At 39.2% G+C, this 22,650-nt stretch overlaps 1 protein-coding gene across 1 annotated transcript; it reads right to left on the reverse strand.

Moving 5' to 3' along the window:
• Positions 1–376: 376 nt before the first annotated feature.
• Positions 377–7,238, reverse strand: LOC109031705 (uncharacterized). The gene is made up of 5 exons (XM_019043376.2): positions 7,084–7,238; positions 5,010–5,438; positions 3,239–3,358; positions 2,461–2,553; positions 377–1,164 (listed from the first exon to the last, which is right to left on the reverse strand). The coding sequence occupies exons 1-5, from the start codon at positions 7,109–7,111 to the stop codon at positions 968–970; spliced, it is 867 nt and encodes a 288-aa protein (XP_018898921.2). The 5' UTR covers positions 7,112–7,238; the 3' UTR covers positions 377–967.
• Positions 7,239–22,650: the final 15,412 nt, after the last annotated feature.

Consider the following 22,650-nt stretch of genomic DNA (forward strand, 5'->3'; position numbering starts at 1 on the left):
GACATCGGATTCTCTGTGAAAGCTCGCTTTCGTGACCAGCAATACCGACCCATTAGTCGGTTTACCTCTTCGTTGCTTTTTTTATACGGCTTACGGCTACAGCTTTTTTTGCGTCGGGGACTTTTTGACTTGGTCGCTTTACTGCAGGTTACTTTGTTGAAAATAAGGTCAAACCACCTCGACATTATTCGTCAAATATCATAAAAGCATGTGTATTCAAGAACAAAAATTAATAATCCATAAAGTAAGTTTAAATTTGGATACATTACCAACGGCGTAATTTCACTCACAGACACTATTTTTAAAACTATTTTAGTATCGAAATCTACAGAGCAAAAAATAAAATCGCACTCACTGATAAAATGAGGTTTTAGAAGAACATTTATTACAGTAAGATATAATTAAACTAACAATTAGACATTTTTCATAGATCGATCCATAGAACTCAGACCAAAATCAGCCCTCTTCTTCCCGAATTGAATTACAATCTGCAATATGGAACCACTACTTCTGGCCCATTTTAGAAACAGTATACATGACATCGGTTTCCCGATGCAGATATGTGTTCTTATAAGAGAACCAGAGATAGTTGTTCCTCATTTCAAAATGTAATCCAATCCATCACTCATTCTCAAAGAATATCGTTTGGATTGCATTTTGCAAAATGGAACCAAGAGTATTACAATGTTGCTAAGATTGTGCCACTTCTTTTGTCTTGGAAGAAAAACCTGGTCATCTATGAACATGTCCTATTTTTCACGCTAAAAACTGTAAATTTAAGAAAAAAATTACCATGTAAATTTCATATTTTTGTATGATTACAGTAGTTTTATTGCAAAGGGTGAAGGCGCACAATCTTAGCAACATGGTAATCCTTCTGGTTCCTTTTTGCAAAATGTATATCCATTTACTATTCCAATTTCAAAGAGTACGTTTTGCCAACAACATTCTACGTACAAATTTCTTTTTATTTTCCTTCATTTTGAGAAAGATCCGATACTCGAGAAAATCCAGTCACTCTACTTCGACACATCGGGCACTTGAACGGCACATTATAGGCGGATGTTGTCGCCTGTATGCGTCGGGTGCATGTCATACATGTTTCCATGTGACGGCATGGCGACAGTTCGGTGTTGCTTCTTCGTTCTCGACAAACGCAGCAAACTGCGAAAAACATAGCATACCACTATACTAGGCCGTGTATTTCAAATCTTACAGATTTAGGTGAACAAAAATCAAGCGGATCTGAGTGAGTGGTTTTGCTTCATTTATAGCTGTTGGAAACAGTTTCATAGAACTGTTGCAGTACCCTGGAAAAAAAAAACACATTGAATCTAGAGTCCAGATTCTTGAAAATATTGACAAGAAAAAATACTCTTGATTCAATCGAATTTTTGATTGAATCAAAAACGAAATCCGCTTAAATTAAGAGGCTTAGTTCCTGATTCAAGCTTTATTCTGATTGAATCAAGAGTAATTTTTCATGTCCTTGTTTTTAAGAGTCTGGACTCTAAATCCAATGTGTTTTTTTTTCCAGTGTAAGTCATCCCGAAGATTAAGAGAGATTTTTCTTTGATGTGGGTTCTCAAATTTATAAAATTTTAACTGGCTTTAACTAAATCCTCGGAATCTTCTAGAAACTTTTGTAGGGGACAGTCACAAGACAATTTTATAAATAAAGTTCTTTTGTAAAAAGAGTTCGCTGCCGGCTGATGATGGGGCCATCTCGGCCCCGAAACGCGTCCCAACTAAATTAATATAGCGCAAGATAGTCCTCGGAATCTTCCTCTTTCTATGTGTGTGTGTCTATTTCTTTCTTTTAACCATCATCTGAAATTGTTTTCTTTACTTTTTGCGAGTCAAAATTCAAATCAATTTTTAGTTTACAAGGTATCGAGGAACTTTCCACTAAATATACATACACTCAGCACTAAAAATTCTGAAGACAATAATGAAATACTTGTCATACTTGTCAACACTTGTTAAACATGTATCTCTCGCTCTTTGTTTGTCTTCACCGCAAGACCCGAAAAGGCACACACATGCGGATGTCGCGTGGAAAGAACGTCAAAAAATATTTTGAAAAATCGGGCCTCCACTCTTTTGCAAAGCACTGATTCATTTAGTGGATGTGACGTTCTTTCGTGTTTATGACGTTGCCTTGAGATGTAAACCAAAGTATTGAATGTGTGTGTGTGTGTGTGTGAGACCGGGGTTCGAGAGTCTTGCAGTGGCGTGGCGTGAATTGCGATGTATCGATTGTTCTACCATTTAAACTTATGGCAAAGAATCGATTATTAGGGTGTTCGATGCGAACACCCTAATAATCGATTCTTTACCATAGGTTTAAATGGCGTAACAATCGATATATCGCAATGCACGCCACGCCACTGGTCTTGGCTGCATGATTAAGAGTGTGTATCGTAACCGATAGCGTAAATAGTATAACTACGGACTTACCAGTCCCTTGGTCGAAGTTTCTCCAGGGTGCATCATTCGGATCCACCGGAACTTGCGGAAAAGGTGGCGTAAAGTTTTCTGGGTTTGATGGATCTGTCGAAACAAATTCAGAGTCAAGCATTGATATGACAGTCATCTGGGTCGACTTATGAAATTTTTACTCTTTGCTCTTTCCAATTGGATAACATGTTTCAATAAGGAACTACTGGCTCTGACTCTTCCATAAAAGCACCTTCCTGCTTAGGGAAACTAATCGCATTTGTTTCTAAAATAAGGCAGAAATAATGGTTCCTTATTGCAAAATGTAGTCCAATTACTCCATACTCTCAGATTTTACTTCCTCCGTTCCAATTTACCGCATTACATTGACATATGTTTTATTATCCCCATTAAATGTTGTTTATATCCCCAAAAATGACTTCGTTTGAAGCTGAATAAGGTACTCTAGTCCACAGACCCCATACTGGAGAAAAAAACACATTGGATCTAGAGTCCAGACTCTTAAAAATATCGACAAGAAAAAATACTCTTGATTCAATCAGATTTAAGCTTAAATCAAGAACCCAGCCTCTTAATTTGAGCGGATTTCCTTTTGATTTAAGCTTAAATCTGATTGAATCAAGAGTCCTTTTTCTTGTCAATTTTTTCAAGAGTTTGAACTCCAGATCCAATGTGTTTTTTTCCAGTGCAGGAGAACTAATTTGGGGCCTGCGAACCTAGTCAACCCACTTTACTAAACCGATTCAACTTTACATCCTTGTCAGAATTTGAAACTTACCTTCATGTGCTCTCACCAGCCACTCTTGTATCTTTATCATGGGTACCGTCGAAGCATATGGAACATATGAATGTTGGATCACCGATTTCCGTACCCACATCATGATTCTTGTTATTGCGCCTGAAAACGAGAATGATCATGCGAGAGTTACGGATCTCAAATGTTACGAAAAATCCTGTGCACAATCCTGCCATAAAAAACGCCATATCGATGGCGAAACTGCAAAAATGCCAGTGGCGTGGCGTGCTTTGCGATATATCGATTGTTATGCCATTTAAACCTATGGAAAAGGATCGATAAACAGGGTGTTCGCAGCGGACACCTTATTAATCGATTCTTTACCATACGTTTAAATAGTATAACAATCGATACATCGCAATTCACGCCTCGCCACTGAAAAATGCGTATCTCGGTATGCGGCGTCGCAGACTTTCTCCACTGAAAAAAAAAAAATCTCGGTGTATTTACTAGGAAAAGGGTAAAATTACCAATAATTCAGGGTTCTATTTGATCCCGGTTTTTTCTTGGTAAAATTACCATTTATGGAATTGGTAATTTTACCGAGAAATCTCGGTGAAATTATTGAACTTTCTCGGTAAATTTACTGGACCTTCGTAAAAACGCCAATATTTTTTATCGACTGTGGTAGAATTACCGAGATAAAATGTCAAAGTTACCGGGAATTGATTACCGATAAAAGTGGTATTCTTACCCGAAAAAACTGTGAAAATATCGGTTTTTAGCCAAGTTTAGCAGTCTGTCTTGGTAAAATTACCAATAATTGGTAGAAAAAAGTGAGATGGTAAAGGTACCAACGGACCTTGGTAATAACGTCGAGAATTTTTTTTCAGTATCCCATACTTAATTCCCACGAGGAAAATTACTGATCGTCATTTTTTGAAAATTTCAGTGATTCGTCCTCTCGATAATTCTGTGAAAACTTCAAGTCATGAGGTCGGTTCGGTTTTCCTTTAAAAAATACAATTGGAGCGAGGATTTCGAAACACCGGAACCGAGATACTTATTTTTGCAGTTTCACCGTCAAGTTAGGAAAATAAGCATAATTTTAATTTTTTCGTAGTTTCACCGTTGTGTAAGTAAATAACAATAATTTGACTTTAAGTAATAATATTTTACTTCGGCACTTACTACTAATTTGGCATTTAACAAAATGCCAAATTTAACTAAATGCCTACGAAACTTATTTTACAATGGAAGATGTCGGGTTGAGGGGTGAAAGGGGAGGAAGGGGCTCCATGCCGACTAAAAACATAAAGAAACAACTTAATTCGGGACTAAGGCAGCAAATAATAAAACGAACACTTAAAATAAAATAAAAAGCCCGGAGCGTTTCGCAGGGATCACACCCGCATTTTCAACCGGCAAAATAAAGAAAATTAAAAAGTAGGGCACTATGAGCCTCACCGCTGAAATTGTGCACTGGAAAAAAAAACACATTGGATCTAGAGTCCAGACTCTTTAAAACATCGACAAGAAAAAATACTCTTGATTCAATCAGATTTCAGCTTAAATCAAGAACCAAGCCTCTTAATTTGAGCAGATTTCCTTTTGTAAGCTTAAATCTGATTGAATCAAGAGTCTTTTTTCTTGTCAATGTTTTCAAGAGTCTGGACTCTAGATCCAATATGTTTTTTTTTTTTTTTTTTTTTTTTTTTTTTCCAATGTGACACTGTATTGTGAGACTTTTAAGTTGCTTCTTTGTCAGTGTTTCGAGCCGATTAAGTTGTTTCTTCTAAATACATGAACTCACCTGTGTGTGGGTCTATGTGCGCTTGGCTGTGTATAAGAACCGGCAGTCTAAATCCCTCACTTAAATGATGAATGACACACAGTACGACCATGTTCAAAGAGCCCAGCGTGGCCTTTTGTTCCACCGTAATCATCATAGGATCGCTAGGATCGTTCATCAAGGCGCCAAATGTCGAAGAGTTACCCGGTGGTGTAGGTTGCAATGGTATTCGTTCTAGTGGTATATCTGCCCCTAATGGTTGCCATTCCTCTCGTGACAGTTGCGGTGGTTGTGATAGTGGTGGTGACTGTGGTACCGGTGGTGACTGAGGTACCGGTGGTGACCGTGGAACCGGTGGTGACTGTGGTACCAGTGGTGATCGTCGTTGCCGGCGTCGCGGTGATGATCTCTCCGGTCTGAGAGTGGTCCTTCTCTGCCCTCTATTGCCATCTGTAACACGGAAAAAATTGAAAGAAGATTTAGCATTTATACTGTTAAAAAATGTGCAACAGGTATCAAATGCTGATTTTACAGTTAAATAAATGCTAACTCAACATTGAATTTGTTCATATAACCGTGGACGTAGTTAACGTAGCATTTTTGAAATTGTAAAATCAGCATTTATACTTGTCGCACATTTTTTTAACATTTTAAATGCTAAAGCGACAATTAATTTTTTTCCGTGAAGTCCAAAAGGATTGAACTGAATGATCTGATTCTAGATGTGGTGGCGATGCAGTATTTGAAATTGGGATTGGACCTGCGACCCGGTTTTTCAACTTTTGTGTTTATCTGTTGAGAAAGTTGAACCTGGGGCAGTGTAAGGTTTGAAATGTATTGACCAAGGCCTTATTGGGAATTCAAGTTTAGGACGTACCTATTTTATCGAAGTTTTTTACGCTTTAGCGCATCGTCAGGACACAAGAATAGAGAGGACAAAACAAGATAATGGAGTGAAGATAAATGGGATAAGAAAATGGAATAAAATGAAATAAGTAATAAAATAAATGAGGTATGAATAAAATATGTAAAATAAGTAAAGTAAATTAAAAATGTAGTAAAATTAAAGTAAATTAAAATATGTAAAATAAATAAAGTAAATTAACTAAGTGAAATGAATAAACTAAATGAAAGAAAAATATTACATTAAAACATATACATTTATTTTATTATTTTACTATTTCAATCGAAATCAATCGTTGCGTATTGTGTCCATTGAAAATAAGTCTCTTGGATTCAGATCCCAATCTCTTAAAAAATTTGACAAGAATAATATTAATAACGAATAACGAATAATATTCTTGATTTAATCGGATTTTTGCTTGAATCGAGAGCTAAGCCTCTTAATTTAAGCGGATTGTCTTTTGATTCAAACAAAAATCCGATTGGATCAAGGGTATTTTTTCGTGTCCAATTTCACAAGAGTTTGGGCTCTGGATCCAAGAAACTCTTTTTTCAGTGTCCCTTGACACCCCTCACCCGTGACGCATCCATAATGCATGCTCAGACCCCCTCCCCCTTCAAGCGTTACGTATTTTATGTACGGGCCTTCGATGAAGTTCATTTTAACACAACATGGAGATGTTGCATGTGTGAGGAATTTGCGATTGGACTGTGGAATCTTCTGTAAAAGTTCGCGAGAAACACGATGATGCCACTGGTTTTCTCTGAAATCAACTCCCAAGCTCAAAAAAAGCTCTCAAGTTAAGGCCAAAATGGAGGGGATATCCCACGCTAGCCTAAGAGTCCACCTTTACATCAAGACAAACTCTCCATGCAAAGATAGGGAGCAAATACATTGACAGGGCTGCCACTTTATTTGGAGACTCTAAAACTGAAAACACCGCAGCACTGCTAATGTATTTGCTCTCTATCTTTCCATGGAGAGTTTGTCTTGATGTAGAGGTGGACTCTCAGGGTAGCGTGGGATGTTCCCTCCATTTTGGCCTCAACTTGAGAGCTTTTTTTGAGCTTGGGAGTTGATTTCAGAGAAAACCAGCGGGACCATCGTGTTTCTCGCGAACTTTTACACAAGAATCAATAGTAAAATTTCAAATTCCTCACACATGCATCTCCATTCGATTCTAGAAAGTACCTGAATTCCCTTGTTCACTCGACTGCATTCGTCTCAGTGCTGACCAGGGACGTCGAAGTATCCGTGGTGGGTCCTGCTCGAGAAGTCTTCTGCGACCATTGCTCCTGTTAAATTCCCATCAGTATACAGAGTATCGTGAAAGTGTTTCTCTAAAGTGCCCCCAACCAAAGCTGTTCTCCCTTAAATTTAGGAGAAAATAATCTTTTTCTCAGGATTTTGGTTACGCTATGAACCAAAACTTAGAAAAAATTGATAATTTTCATTATTTCGTAATCTTCCAGCCAAAGTATCACAAGTGCCATACAACGTTTAAAAATTTCCTTCACCATTTTATTTTTTAACAGAGAAATTGTTGACTGAACCTGATTGAAAATTTTACTGAATTTTATCGGAAGCCCAAAGAAAATACAGTGAAATTTTTGGACGGCTTCGTTGAACAATATAGTTGTAAAAAAGCAAAATGGAGGTGAAACGTCGCATGGTGCTTGTGATACTTTGGCTGGAGGGTGACGATTTATGCGCTAGACGGATTCTTGGCATCAAAAAAATCGGAACCTTAAAAGAGATTATAGGAAGGGGTGGGGGGGGAGTTTTATACACTGGGAGCTCACATGAAGAACCATGGAGATATTTTAATTTGAAAATTCGATATTTTTGAGGTCATGCATGAATACAGCAGTGCCTACAGCATGGAATTTGTAACAACGGCCATTGGATTTTTCAGGATAAAAATTGCAGTCCCCCTTGAACCCCAGATCTCCACCTTAACTTTGAAATTTTGATCTTGAAGCCAGGAATGGATTCTGCTCTAAAAATTACGGATAGAACCCATTTTCATGAGTTTCATCCATAATCATTGCCAAACTTCCGAAAAAAAATGTATGTTCTTCCTGGGAACTCGCGGGGGTCGGGTGTAGTTCTACAACTGAGGGCACTTTTAGAAACAAAATTTTACGGAAGAAAGTCTAAACTTGACTTATAGAAAACCACACAGCAGTCTAGCGGACGGATTTTTGAAATTTGTAGACACAGCTACAGACAGAGAAGACAATTTGATTTGATTCTGCGGTTTAATGCCTTGCAGACAACGTTTGCATCAAAGGAGGTCAACATGTCCCCCTAAGGATTTTGTCTGTTGTCGTCATTACTACCAAAATGAAAACCGAATGTTGCAACCTCACCGAATATGGAGGGAATTTTGCTCTGTCGTAACGACGGTTGGATATTTTTGAAAAACTGAACCACGCACAGTCCTGGAAATTCGCTTCTTGTGGGTGGCATCATGGCAACTCGTCGGGACAAAATTCCTCACGCGACATATTATTCAACTAAAGCTGTTGAGCTTCATTCAACTAAAGCTGTTGAGCTTTAGTTGAATGCGTGGATGGTTATTTCGCTAAAAATGAGCTATTAATTTGCCAAGTGAAATTGATTTTCATTTCGTTTTTTTAGGAAAGTTCTCGCATGCCTGCCTCCGGCCATGGCAGCAATAATGGAAAAGTAAGGATTTTTTTTGTTTTTTAGCAAAATCTATAATTACGTAGATAGGACGACTGGGATGATTTTGCTTCAGCTCTGATTTGTGCGAATCATATTTTTAACAAACGCTTAAATTTGAACCGCTAAATCCGCGACGATTGGAACAATTTTTCTAACGTGCTTTAATTAAATAATATTGGCTTGAGAGCTTCTTAGGTTCTGTTACTTTGGCTCAGGAATTGCGAAACATTCCCAAACAAATCCGCAGACTCTCAGAGGTCCAAAAATCTTCTTGGGGATTCTCAAGACGAGGATAGAAAACGTATTAAATGGGGAAGATAGAGAAAATCATGAAATTACTTAGGAGAGCAAGAGCAACCTCGACGAAATAGATGGAAAAATCCTACGGGAGATTCTCAGGACGAAGATAGAAAACTGATAAAATGGGGAAGATAAATAATCTTGAAAATACTTAGGTTTATTTGGCTCCTATTCCTTTTTATTCAATAAGTTCAGAATCTACAGCCATCTGCAGACAAATGTGTCTATTACAGAGATTCATTGTCCGTAGACATCAGAGGGATTTTGGCACATTCATGCTCCAGGCTTTTCAAATTTTCAGGGATTAACGCAAAGTAATATCTATTTCTGCAGATCCATTTGTCAGTTCCGTGAAAATTTGACGCCACTACCGGGATTCGAACCCGGCACGTATTGATCTAGACGCACTAACCTCTAGGCCAACCTGACCGGCTACAATGATATTAAACTGTTGAAAATCGAAGAGTGAAATTCGGTGCGGAGTCTACACTCAACATAGCGCCCAAAAACCCCGAGTGATATGAATGCGAAGTAAAATTGGACATATTTCTGTCAAACGGAACTATGTGCATTTAGACATGAGCCCTGAGACCCATAAGAATAGAGTATAACAGGGCTCACGTCATAATGCGAATAGTTCCGTTTGGCAGAAATACGTCCAATTAGCGTATGACACTCCGCAAAAGGAGTAGATTCCACTCCGTAAAAGCGCAAGGCACTCCAGCGGGCCGATTATTGAAATTTATAGACAAAGCTATAGACAAAGCTATAGACAAAGAAGACATAGGGGGTATGGAGCGATCCTATTGGTTGAAATGTGTGGTTCTCATAGAGTAAGGGAGAAAATGATGGACTAACTGTCAGGTTTCTCGTGGGTTGCCGTTAGTTAGTCCATTACCTACCTCCTATGTCCATTGCCCCCACCCGCTTCCACCAATAGGATCCCTCCAAATCCTTTTTGTCGTCTTTGTCTATAGCTTTGTCTATCAGTTTCAATAATCGGCCCGCAGAGGGAGAATACCTTCCAGTCCGCATTCATATCACGCGGGGTTTTTGGGCGCAATATACGGGCTCCGGCACAGAATTTCACTCCAAAATTGTTAACAGTGTAATTCGATCAGGAGTATTCAAGTATCACTATTAAGTTTATAGAAAAATCAAATTTCACGAAAGTGGGTTGAACATACCATGCGTCTCCGACACGTCGCTGAAAGGATTGAGACAAAGATCGAACTTGATCGCGGACGCCCTGAGGCAAGATTCTTCTGCTTATCTCTGATAAACTCGATTCACCGTGGTGCAGCTGAAAATTCAAATGTTCATAATTAAATTAGTGCGTAATTTGAAGGACTCCACAAGCTTACTTTTTTCCGAAATCGGGGTTTTGCCTGATATGGACTCTGTGAGGGTAGGAACGTGTAACCTGAAGGATTTTCAATGAGTCAGTTGCGCTGGTCTCTGAACCGTGTTTTGGTGCTTGATTCTTGTAAATCAGCAGTTGTCCATACAGCAACTCTCTGAGACCGATATTAACCAACATATCGCGCTTTAATGAATTTGGTTTATGACGTCATCCACTGTGGTAGTGACACCCTTGGTTTCTTCCACCTTGCTTTCATCAGTCAGGGAGACATACACTTGGACACTTGCAGTCAACGTGAAATTCGGATGACAGGAAGGTAGAAAGAACTAAAAGTGTCACTACTGCGGTGGATGACGTCTTAAACTGAATTTTTCAAAGCGCGATGAGAACCACTCTACGAAAACTGTTCGATTTGACCTCCAAAAATCTCGCCTCCTATTCCCTCCAAACATAGTGCAACCGCCGGTTGGCGCAAAACGCATATTAGCGCCTACAAGACTGCAAGAATGCTTCACGCATTGCGCCAAATACAGCGCGGTCGCCGATCGGCGCTACACGCATATTAGCGCCTTCGACACCGCAGGAATACTTCACGCATTGCGTAAAACACAGTGCGGTCACCGGTCGGCGAGAAACTCAAAATTCTTCTCAACTGAAAACTTCTAAATTCCGACAGTGACTGCTGTATGATCAAACTTTAATGTGAACACTTCACTAAACGGAATGGAACGTGTTGTAGCGATTTTGACTGCCCCTAGCGGCCGTTTCGGCGAACAAAAACACCTATAACGGTTTTGATTAGGATAAATAAAAGTATTAATTAGTACAAAAATTGGCACAATTTATCAGACCAATTACAATTTATACGTAAAAACTGCAACCTACCAATCATGGCAGTGACGGTCGTGATATTTCAAGAGGTAAAGATAAAGATGAAGCTTAATACAGCGACTACATAATTTCAACGATCAGACCTATTTTTCATCAATCTAATTGTGAGATTTTTTCTCCGACATTTTAAAATTAAAACTTTCATGACTAAAATTGGACACTTTTCGTAGACTTGCCTAAACTCGATTAACGGTAGAAAGTTGCTGTTTGGGCGTATCTTATTACTTTTTGCTGATATACGAGAACCAAGCACCAAAACACGATTCTGTGACCAGCGCAACTGACCCATTAAAATATTCCGCAAGGTTCCTCGAGGATGGAGTTTGAAGTCCGATGATTCGAATAATATTACGCGCCTCCATTTAATTTTGTTCTCGCAAGCGGTCCCAGGTTTTCGGGTTATTATTTCATTTTTTTTATTATTTTTATTACTATGAAAGTGAATGACATTGGTAAATAAGTGGAAAGTGTATCAAGAAATCATATTATAACTTCAAATTATATCGCTATCTCACTTTAATTTCTAGAAGTGTATTACACAATGATCATTTAGAATGGTTACAGGACATTTCGTCAACGATTTTTTGTCCGCGCACCTGTTTTTTCCAGTAATTTACGTCCACGCGTTTTTTCGGCACGGGAGTTTTCGTCCACGTGCCAGTTGAGACCCAAAGTTAATTATGGCCCACATGTAAATACAAACGACAATTGCTCACGACGTTTTTGGATGAAAATGTAAAATGTCTTGGAAGAATGAGGGTTTGCTTGTTTTTTTTTTTTGTTTTGTCTGTTTGGTCCGACGGAGAATAATATATAGTTGAGAGTTTTGGTAAAAATGGGGGAGCGTCAATTCCATGAGACAAAATTCTCTAAACCTCTCTACACCTCTTTGGTGTAACAGGACTTAATTATCTTTCAAGATTTTCCCACCTTGTTATACCTGAACCGGATGAACCTCTATATTTGCCTCAGCTAAAGGCTCTTAGATTTTTCCAGTGTACGATAAGTATCTTGATTTATTTTGCGAGGAAAGATCTGTATTCTTTAAGGATGCCTGTCATTCTTAATAAGTTCAATTTCGTATAATACTGAGCAACACCTCTGTTGTGAAATAGTTGCATCAGTTTTCTGCACAGCGCGATACGCGCATTGGCGCCTACAAACCTAAGTGGATACTCCAAGCATTGTGCAATGCGTGTAGTATCCACTTAGGTTTGTAGGCGCCAGTGAGCCTCTCGCGCTGGCAATACGCCGCTCCGCTCTTTTAGGCTTTAATATTTATACTCGCATAGTCACCGTTTTTTAACTCAGGATTTTGAGATGTTTGCGCACTCTGCATTGAATATTCTCATTTAAATTGATGGGGAAAAAATATGTGTCAATTTATCAAAGGAGAATAAAAATATAATGAAGTTAGAAGTTTTTGGAGCGAAATGATGCGTGTTTTTGAATAGGCAACTATTCGCTCTCTCCAGTAAGTTGGTTGTCTATGCTACGAAACTGAAGGCGAACTTAAGAGTGAAGCCGCTGTAGCCTCGAGTGGACTATGATCGTCAAAAGGTTTATGCATTGTTTATTGATTCAACCAAATGCATATACGAAGAATAACGTTAAATGTTTAATGGACCATTATTCGTGATCAATCACGGTAGATTTTTTGCCTATGTGATAAAATTGGAGGCACATATAGTAGCACATAGGAAGGTCACAACTCAGCTGAACTAATGATTTTACCGCCAAAAGATACGCGTCACCAGAATGACATTAAAGGCGGTTCTTCTGACTTCAAAGTCTCATCGCTATCGATAATCGTAAAGATATTGCGATGCACGACATTGTGTCCTATAATATGGAACTCCACGATAATAGAAAAGTAGTCGTTAGCTTGATGTGGCCAAATCACTTTTCAACTTTTTCCCAGAACCGTTTTCTCTCATTAACTAAAATCCACCCTAATATTGAAAGGGAACTTCGTACAGACGATATCTCTTAATATAATCACACATTGTTTACTAGTTCTCATATTCATATCGGCATAAAGGTAGGAAACCTGAGGCATATTAATTAGTAATTGGTGACAGGAGGATTTAATGTGTGAGAAAAAACTGTCTACCACAAAAGTAAATTCTCCAAGTGTACTCGAGATTTCGTGTCAATTATGTCGAATACTAAACTCGATTTAATCCTTTTGCATCTAGGCAGCAATATGAGCGTCCCTGGCGATATGTAGACTACATTTTGCAATTAGGAACTACAATTTCTGACTCATACGTAAAAGCTCTTATCTGCACGGGGAAACTAACGGCATATATGCTGTTTCTGAATTAAGTCAGAGATTGTAATTCCCATTTGCACAATGCAGTCCATATAATCTGTGGTTTGGACTCGCTTAACAGTGGCGGCACTATTGTATCTTGCGCTGAATGGACCACTAGACAAGGTACGAATTTAAGCAATCTGATACATGTTTCTTAACCAACATTTCCCGTAAAACACGATTCACACAACGGAAATTACTGAATTCAACTCCTAACAAATATATGAATGTTTTTATTTCACATTAGTTACGAGGAATTTGAACTGCCCGCTCACAAGAAACTCAAAACTCTACGTGAGTCACATTGCGCACTTCAACGGTTTCAGCAAGCTTCTCAATCGAGTAATGTTCATCTCCCACCTTGTGTTGTTCAAACTATTCGCAATTTGCTATAGCTGAGCCAAAGCGTCAAGATTGAGGTTGCCAGATTTTTATATTGCAGAGGCTGTCGTGATAACGTTTAGCGCGCGATGTGAATCATGTAGAGCATTGAGTTTTCATGAGCGGGTGGTTTGAATTCACGCATCAAGAATCATTAAATATCTTCGTAAGGAGTTAATGGCGGTAGTTTTTGTTGTGCGCATCGTGTTCTACGTAAAATTTCAGTCACGATACATGTATCAGAATGCTGAAATTCGTACCTTGTCTGGTGGTCCACTCACTGCAATGTTCAAGCAAATAACGAATCCTAGAGTAGTTCAAAAGACCGATTACAATTTTTCACAAAGAATTCTCCCCTCTGAAAATCGAATAGAAAACCGAGACTTACCGAAAAGCAGGCAAGGAAGAGAACAAACAGGTACAACAAAATCCAAAATCGCATCTCTACAAGAGAGAGTGTAAACCAACGAAAAGAAACTAGACTTCAGCTCTTTAGGTGGTGTTTTTTTTCAAAAGAGTAGAAATAAACGAGAAAATGACTGTGACCCGAAAATAACGGATACCTCGTTAGGCACATCACGCTCTCACTCACCGTCGCAAAAGCGATTTACTTCATAGCGTATAACGAGCGAAAAAATAGTGGTTCTTTTTTTTCTAATTTTTTTTCTCAGTACTACGAAGTCGTGCAGTAATCATACTCAGTATATGTTGCCAAATTTAAGTCATCTTCATGGCCTTACTCCTGCGTATTAACTATCCATAATATTTGACTCACTAGTTGTAATTCTAAATGGACCGCATTCAACAGAAAGGAACCAAGCCACATCAGCGATTGCCAAATTTAACTGGGCAATTTAATTATTTACGAGAGAACGTTTGTGCGGATTCCTTTGAAAATTTTGAGGAATTTGCTTCTCCCTATCCTTATAATTCACTAGAATTCGCACAGAAATCCGCACAACCGTTTTCATGTACAAAATTAAATTGCCCAATTAAATTTGGCAATAGCTGATGGGACTTGGTTCCTTTCTGTTTAACGCGATCCAAATTACAGACCATTTTAAGCGCAAACGAGGGTTGTAAAATCGATGTCGATCGTGCGACACCGCACGCATCTCTATTGCGGTGTTTCAAAATCTCCGCTCCTAGTTTATTTTTCTTCGAGGAGAAACAACTCAACTTTATAGCTTGAAATTTATACGGAATATTCTGCCAGCGTAGAGGAAAAATCGTGGAATCGAAAAAGTCGATCTCCACTGGCGGAATGGAGATGTTGCATGTGTGAGGAATTTGCGATTTGACAGTTGATTATTATTAAAAGTTCGAGAGAAACGCGACGGTGACACTGGTTTTCTCTGAAATCAACTCCCAGGCACCAAAAAAGCTCTCAAGTTGAGGCCAAAATGGAGAGGATATCCCACGCTATCCTGAGAGTCAACATCTACATCAAGACAAACTCTTCATGCAAAGATATAGGGAGCAAATACATTAGCAGAGTTGCCGTGTTTTCAGTTTTGAAGTCCCCAAATAAAGTGACGCAGCCCTGTCAATGTATTTGCTCCCTATCTTTGCACGGTCTTGATGTAGAGGTGGACTCTCAGGATAGCGTGGGATATCCCCTCCATTTTGGCCGCAACTTGAGAGCATTTTTTGAGCTAGAAAATAAGTGGCACCATCCTGTTTCTCGCAAACTTTAACATATAAGAATCAATAGTCAAATCGCAAATTCCTCACACATGCAACATCTCCATTTTCCCAGAAAATTCGGTTTTCATTGGAGGAAGCATGGCAACATCTGAAGGCTCATACGGCGTTCTTCCTCAACAGAGCAGAGTACGCACATCCATACTGCCGTGTTTGGGAAGAACGTTCAAGAGTTGCTACATTTCCTCCAAAAAAATGTCTATTTTTTAAGGAAAGTTGTGAATATTTTTCCTTGAGGTTTTCAGTCTTTTTACATCAAACTACGAATGAAATCCTGTGAAAAATTGGAGGAGATAAATTCACAGATTCTCCTGAAAATTCGTGATTTGTCCAAGGAATTTGGCAACGCGTGATGGCTCATACGGCGTTCTTCCTTTGCACGGCAGCATATTCCTGCCGTGATAGCGAAGAGAGCCGTAAGTGCAAAATTTTCGAAATCGAGTTTTCCTCAAAATTCGTCTTAACTCTTTTAGATGAAATTACTGAGGCAGCTAAAACAGCAAAATTCATCCTAATTAAATGAAAACGAGACGTATGAGAAAGCCGTAAGTGCACAAAAAATGACATTGTTTTTTTCAAGACAGCCGCAGGTGCATAAGAGCCAATGAAAACAGTGCTTTCCAGTAAGGTGCCGCCCTCTTCTGCCAATTTCTAACCTGAAAATGTGTTTGTTGTGCGTCCAAAACGCAACCACGAAAGCATGCAGAAGATAGCACTTACGGCTGTCTTGCCTAACAATAACCTAGCATGAAAATGAAAAATAGCCTTTTTATGTAATGGAAATAAAATCAGTCGATTTTTAATCATCCATTCGATTTCTAGGAGTCTTCCGGACGATTAGTGGCAATTTGAGAAAGAACGGAGGCTTCTTTCAATAAAATGTCATTGTAAGAAGCTTCTGAGCCCGTTTTCTCAAAACTTCATTTTTGCACTTACGGCTCTCTTCGCTATCACGGCAGATTCGCGGCCGACAAGAAACAGATTGCGCTCCGGGCTCGAAACGCCTTCATTCCGGCTCGATACCACCCGCCGGCCGCGGCTCCTGCCTCAACGCTCCCCACGTTGGGCACGGTCAGGTCCGGCGCGGGTTCCTCAATCCGCGAATCGGGAGGGCGCGGCGGCGGCTCCGCATACTAAACTCGAGGAGGGCACTGACTTCTTTTTATGACCATATTTGACTGCTCCGGTCGCATTTTCGTTCATGTCGTCTGCTCCCCCCTCGCCGCACCCTCGCCCGCCCCGCTCCCCCGCCCCGCGCGGGCGGCCGGCGTCATGTCATCGCCGCGCGGCGGGCCGCGTGAGCCGATCGTTAAGAGCCCTCCACGAATTTTCCATCGCGCTACGTGATCGGGACTGCGAATTCGAGCCCGCGAGAATTTCGCCTCGATCTGGGCGCGAGCATTGGCGGATCAAATTGGCAACATTGTTTTTCTACACTTAGACCTATGGAAACGTCTCGATTCTTGGAGGAGCCAGCACTGAAAAAAAAATGATTCTTTAATTTGCCGCCAAGAAGTATATTTTCTTAAATCAAGACTTTTGCTGCTTAATATAAACTACTTTTTTGCTTTTTCCTGTATCAAGAAAAATTCAGCTTAGAGCAAGAAAAAAATTCTTGGCGGCAAATTCAAGAATCATCATGCTTGAGCCGAGCACCTTTTTTTTCAGTGAGGGGGTCCAACAAGAGTCGATTTTTTAACATAAGTTTAACTGGAGCCCTTTAACAGGGAGAGTTGAGACAACGCGGCTCACGGATGTCACAAACGGGAATAAAGATTACACGATTTGAAAGTTTTTTGTAATCTTAGATCAACTCATCGTATCGATGGTCAAAGTGCGAGATCACGATGCGAGCATTGCGATGTCCCGAAAATTCCCACTCCTTCTTTGTGTTTTTGAAAAGAAACAAATCAGCTTTATGACAAGAAAATTTTACAGAATATTCTGCTAATACACGGGGAGAAAGGTAGAGGTTACCCTCTAAAATTGGGGTACTACCTTTTGGATGAAATGGGCATTTTTAATTAATCATTATACGTATGATTAATGGTATCGTACCGGCGACTTAAGTTATAGGACAGTACCTCAACATTTGGGTCGGTAATCCAATTTATTTGAGTGCTACCGCATAATTAATTGGAAATGTCCATATCATCCAAGAACCGTGTGCTCTTTTGCCGGGTAGAGAAGAAGAATCAAGGATGTTCTCAAATAATTACATCGGCTAATTTTCCAAAGAAAATATTAAGTATGGCAGGAAGTATGCAAACATTGATCATCGTACCTACTCTTCCAGGGATATTTTAGTGACGAAAAATGTCTGCGAGAAAATTGTCTTGAGAACATGACAACGGTAGCTGGTACTGTTGCAACTTCACGCGGGTCAATTTGACGCTCTTCTCATTGTTCTTGTGAAAGCGAAAGTGTAGATTAACGCTGATGGATCAGTGCGAAAGTTATCGGCCGTCACGAAACGTGGCTCGTCATTTAATCAATGGCACCCAAACGCAATCCGCAGGGTATAATAGCGAACTGCGTGTCAAGACCTCAAATGTTCAGACTACATTTTGCAATCGGGACTATAATTTCTGACATATCTGTAGAAACACTTATGTGCATAGAGAGACTAATGGTACATGGTTTGTTTCTGAACTGAGCCAGAAATTGTAGTTCCTAATTGCAAAATGCAGTCCGATTGGCCTAAAGATAAAATGGACTGCATTTTGCAATTTGGATCTATAAATTCTAGCCCGGTTTAAAAACAACGTATGTGCCATTAGTTTCCCTACGCACATAAGTGTTTTTCCAGAAGAGCCAAAATGTATAATTCCAAATTGCAAAATGCAGTCCAAATGATCCAACCAGGAACGTCTGATCAATACTTTTTAAGGCCCAATTCAAGCAAGGACAATATTTCAGAATCCCTACACCGCTATCTTTCCTACATTTTTGCCGTGCGAAGGAAAAATGGCGTATAAATGGCGTAACGTGTATTTTTAAGGAAAGCTATGGATGTATTTTCGTGAAATTTTCAGATATGTTGGATCTGACTGCGAACAAAAGTTTCTGTATAATTCGAAAAAAAATCAAATTTTTTCCTGTAAATTTAATTTTTATAGTAAAGGAAATCTGGCAACGTCTCTCATACGGCGTTTTTCCCTAGCACAGTAGATTTGGGCCATATTCAGCGATAGGGAAATACAAATTCTGGCTCATTTTAGACACAACATAATTGAGTGCCATCGGTTTCCGTTCTGCAGATAGGTGATTTTATTTATGAGCCCGAAATAGTTCCTATTTACAAAATGTAGTCCATGTGAAAGTTATTTCCGGAGGCCAACACTCTAGTTTGGAAGATTTTGCGACAGCTTTTGAGTGAATGAATTAATTGTCACGTAAGTGTCACGTTGCACTATAGCTCTCGCCTCTTCGTTTTCTTCAAGTACCTATTGTCAAAAACTAAAATAAGATAAAATACACCGAAAAAAAGGATGCTGATTTAACATTCTGGATGTAAAAAAGTGTCCAGCAACCCACAAAACGCTGAATCAACCACCACAGTTGTTAGTTTTACATCTTGACATTACTAAAGTAACTGCTGCAGCGGTAAATTCAGCGTTATGGGAGTTGTCGCACACTTTTTTACATTCAGAATGTTAAATCAGCATAGTTTTGTTTTGGGTGTAAAATCAACTAGAAAATTAATTCTTCGAAATGATGCAGGTTTACCATTGAAACTCCAGGAAAAAACAAAAGGAATTCCCCTTGAAAACCGCGTGCGTACTCAAGGCAGGATTGATTACGCACCTGTTTACGAGGAACCTAAGCACGGCTCGCGTGACCAAGACAAGACCAAGGCCTGAAAACCGGAGTGCCATAACAATAAAAGCACACGTTAATAAAGGCGTATAATCTGTGGCAATTAACGAATCATCCTAGTTATCGCGTATCACAGGAGGCGATTGTGGCAAGACAGTGCGGATCTGCCGTTCTAAGGAAAAACGCCTTATGAGCATTCGAATGTTGCCAAATTTCCTCTCAGAAAATATTTATTTTTGAGGCAAGCTATGAATATTTTTCCTTGAAAGTTTCAGACACTATAGATCAAAATACGATCAAAACTTTCTGAAAAATTGGAAGAAAAATATTGACGGATTTCACCTAAAATACATGATTTGTCAAAGGAGATTTGGCAATGTCTGAAGGTACATACGACGTTTTTCTTTAGCATGGCAGAACTGGTAGCATCTCGTAGCACTCAAACAGGGGCACGGACCCCACGTTTCTCAGGTCTTTGACCTTGGGTTGGTTGGTTGCTAGTGCGTTTTCAAAATACACTCGGGAGAAACAAAGCTTACACTTTTAAAAATCAAGAAGTAGAATTCGGTACCGGAGTCTATTCAACACCCAAAAGCCCCAAGTAATATGAATGGGAAGTAAAATTTGCATCATAAAATCATATGACACTCCACGCTAACGGAAAACTCTGTTCCGCAATAGTATAAATCACTCCGTAAAGAGAATGAGTTTCACTCTGCATTCATATCACTCGGGGTTTTTTGGCGCTATATAGACTTCGGCGGAGAATTTCACTCCAAAAGTTTTAACTGTGTACCCAGGAAAAATTGCGATTGAAATATTATTTCAAAGCTTCATTCATCAAAAAACAAACTTGTAACAAATTTGTAAACAATTCATCTGGGCAATTTTCGCTCCGAATTTGCAACGAACAGATTAGCGGTTAAACTTTATACTTATATTGAAATTCATAATGAGCCTCTAGACAGGGTAAGAACTGGAGGCTCTAAGCACACGAATCTGCATCAGAATTTCGCGTAGAATTCAATGGTACAAACGGGAATTCATGAAACCAACTAATAAGCGAGATATTTGCGTAAATAGACTGCGCATTTTTGTAAATCCCGCTCGCCTAATATACGAATGACGTCACATTTGTAGCCAATAGGATTGTCGCAGCGCTGCGCAGCGCCGACTGGAACGAGTAGCAAAGGTCGACATCGGCAATGGTCGATTCGTGGCGAACGGTCAGAGGTCGATTCGCGAACGGTCATACGTCGATGCCCGAACGCACCGAACCAATCGAACCTAGTTCACCATTGTGCATTTTATTTTACTTCAAGGCTGATTTTACTTTTCATTTTATCGTTTGTTGCAAATGGAGCATTATGTATAGGCTGCTTGTCTTTGCCGTGGACGACACTAAAGACCTCTAAGTTTAAGTAGCTCTCTTAGCAGAACGAGAGCCATAATGGATCAGGAAATTCCATCAATGGTTGTAAATTAAACTAAATTTATGCTTTGTTTCTGACCCTTAAAGTAGATACCTAAGTAAACAGGTCTCGATTTTTCATTTGACCTCGACTGATGAGCAATAAAAGCCTAGCGTCACCATTAATGTCTTCCTTTTCTTCATCACAGAAAGGCTATGTCCAATAATAGACTTAATTGAAAATGAACTTTGGAGAAACGTTCTCCTCTTAATTTTGCACCATGATTTGAAGAGAAAGGTCTTCAGGATTTTTCCATTCTGATACTTGGAGGGAATTTAAGTTTTTTTAATATCTTTTCTAATAGGACCCAGCTGGGGCGCTAAGTGGCTTTTGTTCTCCCAGTGATCAACTGGAGAGAACTTTCCTTTCACTCTGGGCTATTTAATCAATGTAAAATCTCGAAAAATCTCGATCGCTAGTGAGATTCTCCTCTGTTCTCTTGTAAAAAATCGCTTGAAAAAGCGATTTTTTGTATGTGTGAGTGCGCTCCCATAAGATCTGATGTAACCGCTTATTGTATTAGTGTGTATTTTACAGGGGTTTTTCGAGACTACCGATAGTCGCTGTTCGATACGTCGATACGTCGATTCAATTCTAAACCTACCAACCCTTTCCTACAAAATACCCTGTTCCTTCTGAGTTTCCTTAACTTTGCCTTCTTTAACTCCGTTTCTAAATAAACTGTATTAATTATCTGAAGTTCTTTATATCTTAAAGCTTCAATTTCCAATATGAATTTCCTAACTTTTTCACCATTTTCCTTATAAAACAAAATCAATTTACGTATGTACTTTTTACCCTTGTGTTTAGCGCTTGTTTCATTTGTGCGTCAGCTTTGATACAATGGCGAATGGCGGATTGTTTACGTTCATTTTATAGTTGAGCATTTTCCAATTTTTTCCTTTAAATCTCTTCGAAAAAGTCCCAAAATGACTTAGCACTCTTTAAATAAGTAATTCACCCCTTCAACTTAATATTGATGGTACTTTGGATGGTTCCACCTTTTGCAGTGAGAGAAACTGAATTGCCGAGTTTCTGAGCTGGCTATGGCTGGCTCCTTGGTTTGTCCGTGTCCTTCGGTTTGATTTGTGATTTGTGCAACTTCCTTAATGGATAATCTTACTTATCAAAATACTCTTTGACTGTGCGTGGAGTGTAATTTTGTCTTGAGTCTTGACAGCATTAGCACCATGTGAATCAAAATTTCAATCAACTCCATTTTTGCCGCAGGGTAGGGATCCTTTAGCTATCCTACCGCTATCAGAGTGCTGTCGAGAAACTAATCACAACTGTCGGTATGTTCTGTTGAGCAGTTATGTAAATATAAAACGGTTGTATTTGTTAGTCAATTTCTTTTGTATGTGAACAATAACTGAATGTCCAGAATTCCAAACATCTGACTGTATCTCAAGTATATGTCGGAAATATTTATCAAGGTCAGAGTTTGTGAATCCTTGGCAGCAGTTAATGAATTTCCCCTAAGTAACAACTTCGCTCAACAAAGTTTGGTAAGTAAGTACAGCTCAGATCCACCATCGTACACATATAATTACATATTAGTTTAAACTCAGTGCGAGTAATGTTTTGAGGGTAAAGTGTTCTCTATTCTCCAACATTTATTAGCAGGGGTGCGAATTGCGCGGAGGCTGAGAGGTACTTGTTATTTTTCTAGATTTTTCAGATTTGCAATTTTTGTGGAATACTTACTGTGACTTTGGCACACATTCTAAAATTAACAAGAAATTCCACAAAAGTTTGATCAGCGCGTTGTGCTGACCTTCTTGCGAGAACCTAGCCCGAGGCTGAAAATTGCAGAGGCA

The sequence above is a fragment of the Bemisia tabaci genome, chromosome 9 (genome assembly GCF_918797505.1).
Source record: "Bemisia tabaci chromosome 9, PGI_BMITA_v3".
NCBI classification, from domain to species: Eukaryota; Metazoa; Arthropoda; class Insecta; order Hemiptera; family Aleyrodidae; genus Bemisia; species Bemisia tabaci.